The sequence below is a fragment of the Peromyscus eremicus genome, chromosome 3 (genome assembly GCF_949786415.1).
Source record: "Peromyscus eremicus chromosome 3, PerEre_H2_v1, whole genome shotgun sequence".
NCBI lineage: Eukaryota > Metazoa > Chordata > Mammalia > Rodentia > Cricetidae > Peromyscus > Peromyscus eremicus.
The window spans coordinates 145,738,439-145,751,661 of record NC_081418.1 but is presented as its reverse complement, the minus strand read 5'-3'; the positions used below and the strand labels follow the sequence as shown (position 1 = coordinate 145,751,661).

General features: G+C 46.9%; 1 protein-coding gene across 2 annotated transcripts in view; it reads right to left on the bottom strand.

Moving 5' to 3' along the window:
• Dera (deoxyribose-phosphate aldolase) overlaps positions 1–11,169 on the bottom strand; it is a 77,383-nt gene extending 66,214 nt beyond the window's left edge. For both annotated transcript variants that reach the window (XM_059256981.1, XM_059256982.1), the window contains exon 1: positions 11,080–11,169. In XM_059256981.1, the coding sequence (XP_059112964.1) occupies positions 11,080–11,110 (31 nt within the window). In that variant the 5' untranslated portion in view covers positions 11,111–11,169. The remainder of the gene's footprint in view (positions 1–11,079) is intronic.
• Between the last annotated feature and the right edge of the window lie 2,054 nt (positions 11,170–13,223).

Sequence of the window (13,223 nt, the reverse complement as noted above, 5' to 3'; positions counted from 1 at the left end):
AAACACAGAAAAGCAACAGACACGAAGGCGGCTGGGACAGCACAATATGAGGCATCTTACAGGGACAAAACCAATGTGTCCCACCCGCACTTCCCAACTGGTCCCACGGCTTTTGTTAGAACTGTTTCACTTGAAAACATATAATGAAAACTAACTTTGGTGTCTGGAGCAGAAAGGGGAAGGTATTAATGGCTCACAGCTGAGCAGAGACTGCAAGATCAGAACAGGAGCCCCTCAACAGAGGGCCCCAAATGAGAAGAAGGGGGCAGAGATGTACCTCACTCTGTACAACATGCGTGAAGCCCTGGGTTCGATCTGAGTACCGCATAAAACCAGGCACGGTGGCTCAAGCCTGTCATCTCAGCCCCAGAGTGTGGAGGGAGACAAGGAAGGTCAGGCCTCTACAGTCATCCTTGGGTCCTGAGATACATGAGAGCTTGTCTCTAAATAAATAATAGAACACCACCAGCATTTAACAGCTGTCTCAACAAGATGTCACGGCAGTTGCTCCGGATACCGTCCCGGCCTTCACAGGAGACGCATTCAGCATTCATGCCCTGGCCTGAGCCCAATCATACAAAAGACAAACATGTACGAAGCCCCCATTGAGCAGAGTCAAGCAAACAGACTGACTGTGGATTGTGTAAACATGAAGTACGAATGAGGACCCCGATTCCTTGCAGACTAACGACCATGCTGTTACCATGCATCTACTCTGTAGATCTGTAATGAGTTACTTCAGGCCAGGCTTTTTAATATCGAATACACATATGCACCCTACCAGCAGCCTCAAAAAGTGTGCTTAATGAAAAATGTAACTGTAAATGTCCCTTGCTCAGGAAGATTGATTATCTGTCATTTGCACATTTTATAAGCATGTACCTCAGAACGCAAAGGGCTAACACTGACTACAGAAAGACTTGACCTGTTGAAAATCAAGGAAGCTACTTCAAAACTTACCTGTTACATCAAGATGGAGCCTAAAGAATTTAACACATCCTCAGAAGATAATAACTGCATAAAACTCTGAAGTATGGCCTTCATCTAGAGAAATGATCAATTTAACTATTGCTCATTTTCACATGTGGCTATTCCAATGACCACATAAAAAGCAGTACTCAGTAACAGAATTACTACAGAATTACTAAACCCCATGTGTATTTCCAAACAGGTAGGATCTGTTGCTACTGTGGCTTTACCTTGGTGCTGCAGATTGGTATGTTAGGCACACAGTCTACCACTGAGCTACACCGCTAGCCCAAGTAGGCAATCTTCCCACAAATGTGCTCTAGGAAAACTGACAGGAGCTTCCTTCCCCAAGTTCCTAAATATGGTGAGTGGCCAGACAAATAGACAAATAGGTAATCTTCCCACAAATGTGCTCTAGGAAAACTAACAGGAGCTTAACAGCTCAGGCTGGTGGCACACGCCTTTAATCCCAGGGGCAAGCAGATCTCTGTGAGTTCAAGGCCAGCCTGTTCTATGTAGCAAGTTCAAGCCTTGTTCTCATTTCAGGCTTCTAGCAGCACAGTTCAGCTGAGAGCCATTCGGATATGAGGACACAGAGGCTTCCAGTCTGAGGAAACAAGACCAGCTGAGAAGTTGGCCAGGTGAGGTTAGCTGTGGCTTGTTCTGTCTCTCTGATCTTCCAGCATTTCACCCCAATACCTGGCTCAGGTTTGATTTTATTAATAAGACTCTCTAAGATTCCTGCTACAGAAGGGCCCAGTCCACAGTGGGTGGCACCACTCCTTAGCCAATGGTCCTGGGCTATCTAAGAAAGCTGGCTGAGCACAGGCCCGAGTGAGCAAGCAGCATTCTCCCATGGTTCCTGCTGCAAGTTCCTGCTTGAGTTCCTATCCTGATGACTCGAGTATCCCTCCATGATGGACTATACTCTGTAAACTGAGATAAACCTTTTCCTCCCCAAAGCTGCTTTCAGTCAGAGTGTTTATCACAGCCACAGAAAGGAAGCTGGAACACATGTATTTCTAATCCTGGTTATTTATCTTACAGGGTGACAATATGACACCAATGAGCCTAACTGAATAAGCACCCTATAATTTGATAACTGACTAATTCTCAAAGACACGCAACATTGGGATTTGAATCTAGAATGTCCCCCACAAACTTGTGTTCTGAGTGCTCTGTCTCCGGTTTACAGAGTTATTTTTGAAGGAGGCACAGCCTGGCTAACAAAAGAGAGTTGGCAGGGGCAGGCCTTCAAAGGCCATATCCACCCTTGCTTCCTACCCCAACTCACAAGCATGCAGCCACAGAGGGCCACAGAGGGATATCTTCTCCGCTGTGAGGTAAACTTGAACCATGAGCCAAAATGTTTCTTTCCTTATGTGGTTTCTTCCAGCTATCTTGATCTTAGAAATATAAAAGGCACACAGTTGCTGATCAAGAGAAAACCTGAGGTGGATAAGATCCTAGAAGAGGGCAGGGGCCCCATGATACCCTCCACTAGTCACATTTCCACACGAAGGAGAGCAAACCCATTTGAAGGTGTTACTTACATACGTGTCTAATTTGAACACCTACCGCATCCCAGCACACTCTGGGGTTTCTCCCTCCCAAGCTCATGTTCTGTTTCTATCAGCAAGCATCCTTGTCCACAGCTACCTACTTCTGACCCTGCAGGTCAGAACACTACAGCATTTGGATAAAGGAAGGAGTTCTTGTGCTCACACATCAGACAGCCTGTGCCTGTCCATCCTGCCTGTAGTCCCCACAGCTACTCTACGGCCTAGCTTTCGTTCACCCCCATGTCTTAAGTAAAGTCTCAAACACCATAAGCAGAAGAATCAGGATCTAAACCGCAGGCCATCGGATTTCAAAAGCCAATCTCTGGGAACAAATTCAGGCTTAGATTCCCAGCACCTACATAAAAAGCTGGCCTGGCAGCATGTGCCAGTAACCCTAGCACCTGGGAAGAGGAGACAGGAGGAAGCCTACAGATTGCAGGCCAGTGAGCTCAGTCGAGATCCTGTCTCAAGACATAATGTGGAGCGTGACCTAGGAAGAGACTGGATGTAAACCTCTGGCCTGTGACAATCATCAGAAACCTCAAAGCACTGCCCCCTCCACAAGAAGTCACTAGATGTGACCACTCAGGAGTTCCCTTGCGTTACTGTGACAGTAACTGAAAGAATGCCTGCTCCCAGGTGCCAGCCCCGCTGACCCAGTGAACCCCGAGGTGGGGTGGAAGTCATGTGACCAGCTGGGTTTTGTTCCACACTCACAGAGAAACCTGCTCCAGTCTGCAGAGCAGGGTTTAACAGCCACAGAGACAGAAAGCTGAGGAGGGGGGCGGGGGGAGCCCTTAAGATTGCATGTGCAAAGAAGAGTGGATAGTCAGAATGGCAAATTCCCAAGACAGCAGGCAGGGTCCCCTGCACCACGGACTCCCTTCAGTTAAAATGCTAAGCTGTACCACTAAAGTGTCATTTTTTTGCAGCCTTTTAAGGTTTCTTCGAGGAAAAGCAGCTCTTTAGACTGTCAGTCTTTCATACTTTAGTGGGAACTGAACATTCTATTATTCTCCCACACGGTTACTGAGCGGTAGAGTACAGGGTAACAAGAAGCTGGTGCACCGAGGAGCAAAACTCCCCACCTCCTAAGACCATCCCTACCATCAGCTAACACTGAAGTTCTTCTTGGCTAGCAATTCAAACAGGGTGATCCACACGTCTTCATTTGTGTGCTCACAGAATGTCCCCCATATTACTCAAGAGCTAAATACAAAATCAGCTGAATTTTAAAGTAATTTTCTCTTTCTTAGCTTTACATCTCTGTATGAGGGCCAAGGACAGAGCTTGGTACGTAGAGTGCCTGCCTTGTGTCCAGGAAGCTCTGGGTTCCAGCCCTGGCCTAAGAAAAAGACAGAAGGATAGTTCACGAAAGTAAAGGTTTTTAATTTGACTTCCAAGGCCAATGGCAGTTCCACCAGCAGAGCTGACGAAGTCCCTAGGCATTTCAAACAGTGGCAGCGGGTCCCAAAGTCAAACCCAAGGCCAAGATGGCCCGAAGAGTACAGTGCACGTGTAACGGCGGAGTGAGTGCACGTGGTAGGAGGAGGAACGGGGCCCAAGGACATAGAAAAAGAGGAGGATTCCTGGCTGAATACATCAGCCAGCCAGAGGGCTATGCTGGGAGACTGGGGTTTGAGCTCACCTGGTAGAATGCTTGCCTAGTGTGCAGGAAGCCTGGGTTTCATGTCAGCACCATAAAATTGGGCATGCACTGCACATATAAATCCCAGTACTCAAGAGGCAAAGAGGGGGATCTGAACTTGAAGGTCTTTCTCAGCTACACACAGACTTTGAGGTCCATCTGGGATACATGGGACTCTGGGCATGCACACAAAGTTGTGTCATGGAAGGTACTGTTGTATGTGATGTGAGAGATACAGAGGCCTAGCAAACTCAGAGGCAGGGTATTTCAGGAGACCAGTGGAGACCAAGGGTGCCTACAGGGAGGACTGATACTACATGAGGGCTGATATTTCAGAGGGAAATACAGAAGCAGACATCGCTCATCAAGTTAGGGGTGACCTAAGTTAATCTTCTAGGGTGGAACTACAGATTGAGGACACTGAAGCCCAGAGACTCAATTACAAGTTCATATTCACACAGAACCTTCCAGGGAAACTCAGGTCACTGAATTCCCAAGCCCAAGTTATTTCTAAAAGGTCATATAAATAATCTCTGCACTGGGGCTCGAGAGATGGCTCAGCAGTTAGGAGTATGTACTGCTGTTCTAGAGAACCAGAGATTAAATCCCAGCACTCCGGTCAGAAGACTCAGAATGGCCTGCAACTCCAGCTCCAGGGGCATCCAATGCCTCTGGTCCCTGTGGGCACCTGCACGCATGCTCACACACACACACACACACACACACACACACACACACACACACACTTTAAAAACTTAAAGACGGATTATTTGCTGTTGTGGGAAGTGGTTCCAGCCAGCCAGATAAGGGAAGGGGAGTCTAAAGGACAAACCCAGGAATGGCCACAGCTGTGTGAATGGCCACGTCAGGGCCAGCCACATGGCTCCTGACGAATTCTCCAAGTCTCATAGATTGCCATTGGTTTTTGTCTTGTTTGGAGATAATTTTTAGAGTAGCTTTAGATTTTCAAAAACAGAGCAAAAGTCCCAAAGATGCCCGAGTCCACGCAAGCATAACTTCCTCCATTATTACCATCAGCCACCACAGTAACACATGTCAATCCTCGTGCCCTCGCCTTACAGATTAGGAAAGGACAAACCAGGGCACAGAAGTCCCTGTTCAAGGGACCGTTATCCTTCACAGAGAGACTTCGGTGCATCTAGGAAAACACACACAGCCAAGCAGAGATTCTCCGAGGGCCAGCCCACAGGTGCCTGGCTTCAGGTCGGCCTGTGAAAGAGACCGCTGTGGAGAGGAAATAGTAAGGGGGGCAAGGGGACATGAGAGAGGGTGACAAGGTGAAGAAGCGCTAGGTACGATGACACACAGGTATGCAAATGGCGTCATGAGACCCATTCTTGTCCACAAATTAAATTATTCAACAGATGAAAGATTATTTTAAGAGCACTATTTTAAGAGCACATAAATAAGAAAGAAGCAGAGTTCCCGCAGGGTGTGAGACCTTTGATGGACAAGTCTACTTCCCATACTTCCAGTCACCCTTGGTCCAGACTATTAATCCAAAGTTCCAGAAGCACTGAAGCCTTCAAGTTAATGCCATTTTGAGCAGGCCACACAGGGGACATGATGCCATTCCCTGGCTGGTATACCTACATCGTACACACTACTTGCCACTTAAGTCACTGAAGAATTGTCTCTGTGAGCAGATTGCTTCAGCCCTGAGCACTGCTTGTATTCAAGCAATTGGTATTATATTCTTTAAAAATGTCTCCGAGGTTAGGTGTGGTGGTGCTGGCCTATGACCTCAGCAGCCAGGAGGCTGGGGCAAGAAGGTTGTAAGCTCCAGGATAGCCTGGGCTATAAGATCCATTTCAAAAATCATAACAACATACAGAAAGCCCTGCTAAGCTGCAGACATTTTCATCTTTTCAATGACTCGTGCGTGTGTGTGTGTGTGTGTGTGTGTGTGTGTGTGTGTGTGTACAGCTGGTTCTCTCCTGCCTTGAGGCAAGTTCTTGTTTCTGCCATGCTGAATTCTTAAGAACAGCTGGCCCTTGAGTTTCTGGTATTCCCCTGTCTGCACCTCCCGTTACCCAGTTGGTGTGCAGTTCCATCTGGGATTAGACACGCCTGTGGGGTTCTCATGTGGGTTCCCAGGACTGAACTCAAGCTTGAGGCGTGTGTGGCCAGTGTTTTCCTTCACTGCGCCACCTCCCGGCCCAGCTGTAGATATCTGAATGAACTGCACACTCTCACACACCCCTACTCTGAACTGCGAGGACATAAGTAGGTCCCCTGGGTATTCCACCGAAAAGCTCATCGGAATCAGGATTCTGATCAGATAATTTCAGTATTTTTCCTTCCTTTAAAGACCACGACTTGGCATCATTAACTAGAGTCTAAAACAACCCTGGCGCTAGCCAGGCAGAGTCATTTTAGAGAGCAATTACCAGCAGCTCCTTCTCTGCCTGGCATTTCTTTGGAGGAAAGGCTGGGTATACAAAGAGCAAGGAGTTGGGATGTGAGTGTCTCAGCATTTTAAAAACTGTGTCGGGCTGCTGGCGCGGAGATTAAACATTTATCCTCCTCTTGCGGCCACTTTGGTTTCCAGGGAACTGACTGTTTCAGTGAGGCAGGCGGAGGAGAGGTACACCCACAGACGCTCACAACACACACCAAAGTCACTGAAATTTTTCAAAGTGTCTTTTCATGCCTTTAATTCAAAGATGAACACATTTCAAGGTGACCCAATCCTCAAGCGACAGACAGCGTTTTAAAAGGGCCAGAACTCTCCACTTAAACCATTTCTAGTGACATGTTTCAATCGCGTCCTCAAGGGCTCCGTCTGCTGTCTCATTTAGTAGTCTTTCTTTCCAGGCAGAGGCAGCCCATTTTCAATGAGGGCTTGAAGTTTGTCTTTCCTCCTAATAATTAAAGTCCACAGGGCTTAGATACTTTTACAAAAAAATGTGTTTCAGCATAGCAGGTACCACAGAGGACTTTTAATTATTTAATTATACAACAAACACCCATTATTATTTCATAGTTTTCTACTTATCAAAACAGTATCAGAATAAAAGACAAACCAATGGTAACAGACTTCAAAAGCAAAATAAAAGGGTTCATAAAAGGACACCCTACTTAAGATATAAAACTGTACAATCCACCATACTGTGTGACCCACACACAGAATTAGATCATTTCTGTCTTCTTCAACATATTAGTCATGTCCACTCTAGCAGAATAAGATACGCTACAAATCTGAACACTTGGGTTCCTGTGTTTAAAGAAACCTTCTAGACTGCTTTCTCTCAATCCCTATACACAAACTGTCCCCAGAGAAACAGCCTTGCAAAGAAGGCCTCCATCTCTTCCTGTCCTCCGGTGTTTCTGAAGTCACTTTTGTCAGTTCTCGGCCAGTCGAAATATCCAGAAATGAGCCCAAGCTAGATGTGTGGCAGTTAGATGAGAGCCAGCATTCCTCAGGAACTTGTGAAACAGGTCTTCTGTCCCCCAAAAGGAGCCATGTATCAAGGCCCATGCTGGCCTCCAGGCTCCCTCAGTATCACAAGGACCTGTTAATACAGTTCAGAGCCCACACTAGCATCTTAGCCTTCTCACCTCCTGCTCTACCCTAAACTCCCTCCAGCCCACGGGCTTCCCTCCCCACAGCTACACCCTTCCTCCCGCTAACCCAGCTACTCTGACTGTTCCCTCTCTTGCTTTCTCTCGCTATGCTCTTTCTGTCTCTTGCTCTCTCCCGGGCTCTCTTCTCCCTCTCTTCCTTTCTCACTATCTCCACGATTCTCTTCTGCTTCCCTGGCAAGGTCCAGTCTGCTTTCTTTTTCTCTCCACTCTACACTCTTCCAGTTGCTTCTAGATATTTTCTCTCTCTTATTCACAATAAAAACCTCCCCCCTAATAATGGAGTGGTCGTGTTGGCAGTTTCTTTACTGCGCTCCCTTGAATATAATTGTGTTGGTGGTGGGTTTAGTTTAGTTTTGAGACAGGGTCTCGTGTATCCCAGGCTGGCCTTAAAACTGTTACTCTTCTTGCCCCCACCTCCTAAAATTGGGATCCAATCACAGTGTTGGCACTAAGCCTAGGGCTTCAGACCTGCCAGGCCAACACCTGAGTGATGTGCCTGCTCAGAGAGATCAAAGAGCAGGCCGGGCTGCCCCTGGGATCCATTCCCTGCGGCCAGATGTTAACAAGCCAAGAACATCAGGCATTCCACACAGGACTCCCCAAATGTCTGTGCACACGACTATATATTTTAAAGTGGACTTTGCCTCCTCTCCCCTCTCTTCTTTAGACAACTGTCCTAAACCACCAGGGTACAGATAAGAAGGGAGGTGAACAAGATGGACATTTGAACCCTTATATCTGGGACAGGGCACAAGTCCAGAGTGGGGCATGGCAGCCCACACAGGTAAAGAAAACCCATGCACACAGCAGCCCAGAGTCCAGGCACAGGAAGGAAGAAATGAGCTCCCTAGGCCCCTAATTCTTACACAAGCTCCTAAAAAACAAAGGTAAAAGACAAAGATACACGGTAACCCAGTACTCGGTTATCATAATCATTTCATTGGTCTAAGACAGGCAGGCCTATAATCCTAGCACTTGGGAGGTGGAGGCAGGAGGATTAGGAGTTCAAGGTCACACTCAACCACAAAAAGTTCTAGGTCAAACTGGAATATATAAGACCACCTACGGGACTGGAGAGATGGCTCAGCAGTTAAGAGCACTGGCTGCTCTTTCAGAGGACCTGAGTTCAATTCCCAGCACCCACATGTCAGCTCACAACTGTCTGCAACACAGTGGATCCAAGGGCACCAGGCACCATGTGGTGCACATACACATGCAGACAAAATACAATAGATCTTAGAAGTTTTCTTAAATATCATCTCAAAAAAAAAAGGAAGATAAGTGAAAGACAGGTGGATACCTCATTACAGTCTTCTGTTTTGCTTTAAGATTCTGTATTGGGCTGGTGAGATAGCTCAGTGGTTAAGAACACTGGCTGCTCTTGCAGAGGACTGGCATTCTAGTCCCAGCACCCACATGGTGGCTCACTACTGTCTGAAGCACCAGTTCCAAAGGAGGTGATCACCTGTTTCAGCTTCCAAGGGCACCAGGAACGTACATGGTGTGCAGACATATATGCAGGTAAAGCACCCATACACATAAAAACAAAACCAGCCAGCACTGATGGCAGAGCAGAGACCAGGGGCCTTGAACAGGCCAGCAGTTCTTTGAGATAAACGCCTGCATGTAAAAATGTATGGATAAAGGGGTTTATGGCACGACCCGCTGGACTACACTGCAGCTTCCAAGATCCAAGACGAGAGTTTCCCTTTCTTCCTTTTTTCTTCCCTCTCTCTTAAATTTTATTTTATTATGGGGGAGAGAGCTGAGTGGGATCAGGAGGCACGATGTGAAAGACACAAAGAATAAATAAAAAAGCCAGGCGGTGGTGGTGCGTACCTTTAATCCCAGCACTTGGGAGGCAGAGCCAGGCAGATCTCTGTGAGTTCGAGGCCAGCCTGGTCTACAGAGCGAGATCCAGGACAGGGACCAAAGCTACAGAGAAACCCTGTCTCGAAAAACCAAAAAGAAAAAAAAAATAAAAAGAAAAAGAAAGTTTTTTTTTTTTTTTTTAAAAAAAGCCAAGCTCAAGACTATGAAGCTGGGTGGGCCACAGCAAATGGGGGAAAGACAGTTATCAGCTTTGTAGGACAAAAACCAAGCGAACTTCCTGCCAGGGTGCTTGCTAGCAGGGTTGGAGTTCCGGAGCACCCTTCTTAGAGAAAGAGTGGCCATTCAGAGTTCCTCTGACTTTACCCATGGGTTCCTTTGTGCTACACCAAGACTACACTTTTAAACAATCTCTTGTTAATAACAGTATCTGTTAAAATTGTCCCCATTTCCTCTCAATTAAGATCGTTTTGAGATTTCTCCCTTGACAGAAACAGACGGACATAATGCAAGATGTTACTAAAACGTTCCCAAGCACATAATCGTGGGTTCCCAGATGCCTCCAAAGATGCACGACTGAAAGGAAGCTTGTGCTGGCTAGCTTTATGTCAACTTGCCATTAGCTAGAGTCATCTGAGGTGCTGCCATCCCTGGGCTGGTGGCCCTGGATTCTACAAGAAAGCAGGCTGAGCAAGCCATGAGGAGCAAGCCAGTAAACGGCACCCCTCCACGGCCTCTGCATCAGCTCCTGCTGGACATTGCCTCCAGCCCCTACAAACAGAACTTTCTGCACTTACTTAATATCGTTACTTATTCAACATTAAGTGCAGAGAAATCGACCAGAGGCTACAAGTACCCTTGCAGTATTCAAACCGCCTTCAGACAGCAGTAGCTTCCTAATAACTATTTTACAAATGAAGATACTTAAGCGCAAAGTGTGTAATTTACCCAAAAATCACACGACTAAGAGGGCCCAGGATGTAAAACGATACAAAGTTAAATCACTAGCATTTGGTTCAATTACCTTTTTGCTACGTTTGAATTACAGATTTTAGAGTTTTCTTTCCCAGCAATATCTGAACCAGTATTAGTAAGATGAAAAGCGGTTTTAAAAGGGACGTTTTGTAAGTTGTCTAAAATCACTTTTAGCAGGCCATGACAACTCTCCCACCAGCGCTGCTAACTTTGGGTATGGCTGCGTGAACCGGGCAACATACGGCACAAGTACTCAGTCAAGGCCTTTCCTTGGGGTTTGTTTTCATTGCGACCACAGACCCACAAAGTGGAAAGGTCTAACCCTTCCTTGCTTCGCTTAAAGAGGTTAAGACTGCAAAGATCCAGGCAGCGGGAACGTCCCCCGCCTTGGTTCAGGTTTCTGCCCGCCAGGTACCTCCCTGCGCGCCCCAGCTCCTCCCCGAGCACGCGGCCGGGCGAAGGGGAGTGCAACCCGCCGGCCCTTACCGAGTTCTGAACCCCGACAGTGCGCGGCCATTGTGAGAACTGCCGAAAAACCAACACTTGGGCTAGGCCCCCTTCCGCATCTGCCTACCTCCTTCCTGCCGAGTGCCCGCCCCGAGCCCCGCCCCACCATAGCCCCGCCCCTCAGCCCCGCTTGCCTCCACCTTTTCCTCCTAGGTAGTTCAGGGACTTTGGCACCCGGCCAGCACTTTGTACCTATTCTGGCCCCTCCAGACCAGGCACGTGACTTGAGCACACCCCTGCTCCCAGAAGTCTGCCCAGACCAGTTTAAAAATGCTTACATTGCCAACTGAGCTGTATAGAATGAGTCTTAGGTACATTAGCTGTAGAATCTGTGAGTGGTAGTTCTAGACCCCTTCTTGCGTGGGAAGAGCTCTGCAATCTTGGACCTGAATTGTGGGTGGTATTCCATAGCCCTCAACCGACTGCCAAGGCACAGTCTAGGCCCTAGAGCACGCGGTGATTTCCAATCTGGACTCAATGAAAGAGCAGCTAGGACGGGAGCCTAGAAAGATCTGGTTTCTCCTCTTGTTTCTGAGGCAGGAGTTTCGCTCTATAATCATGGCTGGCCCACGTTGGCTTTGTTGAACCAGGGACCCAGAAACTGTGATCCTCCTGCCCCAGACTCCACACTGCTGGGAATACAGGAGGATGCCACCACATTCCACAAAGATTTGGTCTCTTCCGTTTAAAAAAAAAAAAAAAAAAAAGTGTTTCATTTTTGTATATATACGGATGCACGGACATAACCACATGTGCACAGGTACCTGCAAGGCCAAGACAGGATTCTCTGGAGCAGGAGTTAGAAGCAGTCATAAGCTGGGGACCAAACTAGAGTCTTATGAAAGAGCAAGCACTCTTAACTGCTGAACCATCTCTCTAGCCCCAAGGGGATTTTTTTTTCTAAAAACTTAGTTCTGTGAATAATTGAGTATGTGACCTAGGACACATTACTGGCCTTTGTGAACTTCATTTTCCTTTTTTGTAAGAGATGATCCTGACAATTTCTTGGCTCCCTAAAACTGAGATTCTGTGATGTTGGCATTTTCTTCAGCGTGGCTTCTCTGGATTACTCTAGGCTCCGCACAGGCTGCTAGCCATCTAATCTGCATTCACCCATCTCTGCTCTGCTGAAAAGGTCTCAGCTCTGGGTTTGTCTAGTGTGAATCAAATGCTTTAGGTGTTTTCAGATATAGAAAAGCATTTTCATCTCACGAAAATCCTGCCAGAAATGTATACCGAGAGAAGCAAAGTTTAGGCATTTATGGTAGTGGGGTTCTCATGAGCTAAACCCATTCAAATTTCAGTTCTACTTAATGATAGGTTTTAGGAATGTTACATCTACTTACTGAAAAATGGGGTGACCAAAATAAGTTTGCCTTGCAAAGGGTATAACTTACACATACCTGAGGATATGATAAATGGGAGCTATTAATGTGTCAGAAAAACAACTTCTCAGCTAAATACACGTTGGCTTGTTCCCCTACCCTACACAGCTGCCACCTAGTCTAGTCCACACACAGCTACTTCTAAATAGTTTGGATGTATCTAGATCATATTCATAATGGCACTGTTATTTTTACTTAACCTTGCAAAAAAGAAAAGCAGGCACTACAAACCTGGAGCTTGTCTGGAAACCACTAGACCACCAAGAATGTGCCAAGAGCCAAGGCCAAAATACTTATGTCCCAACACAAGAACCCCATATAATTACCCTAGCCACAATGACCAAGCAATCCTGTATCCTAATATATAACTATCACGTGTGATGTAGACGTTTTCTCAAGTATGCACCACCATGCCTGACCTTATGTGTGTGGGTGCTGAGTAACCAAACTCAGGTTCTCATACTTGCACAGCACACCCTTTACTACTAAGCCAGTTCTCCAGTAGGTCCCCACTTCTTTACTCCTAAGTTTTAGCCTCACTTCCATACTATTTAAGTGGCATGCTGTCAAGGAATTATCTACCAGCTCCCAAGTCAAATGACCCAAGCTCCTTAATGTTCAAATTCTAAAGGAATCGCCTTTCCTACAGTGTAGACAGCATGGAAGAGAGCCAGGCAGACCAGGGGTGAGTAGACAGGAAGGTACCACAACACCCAAGGAAGGGATGTGGGGAGCTCG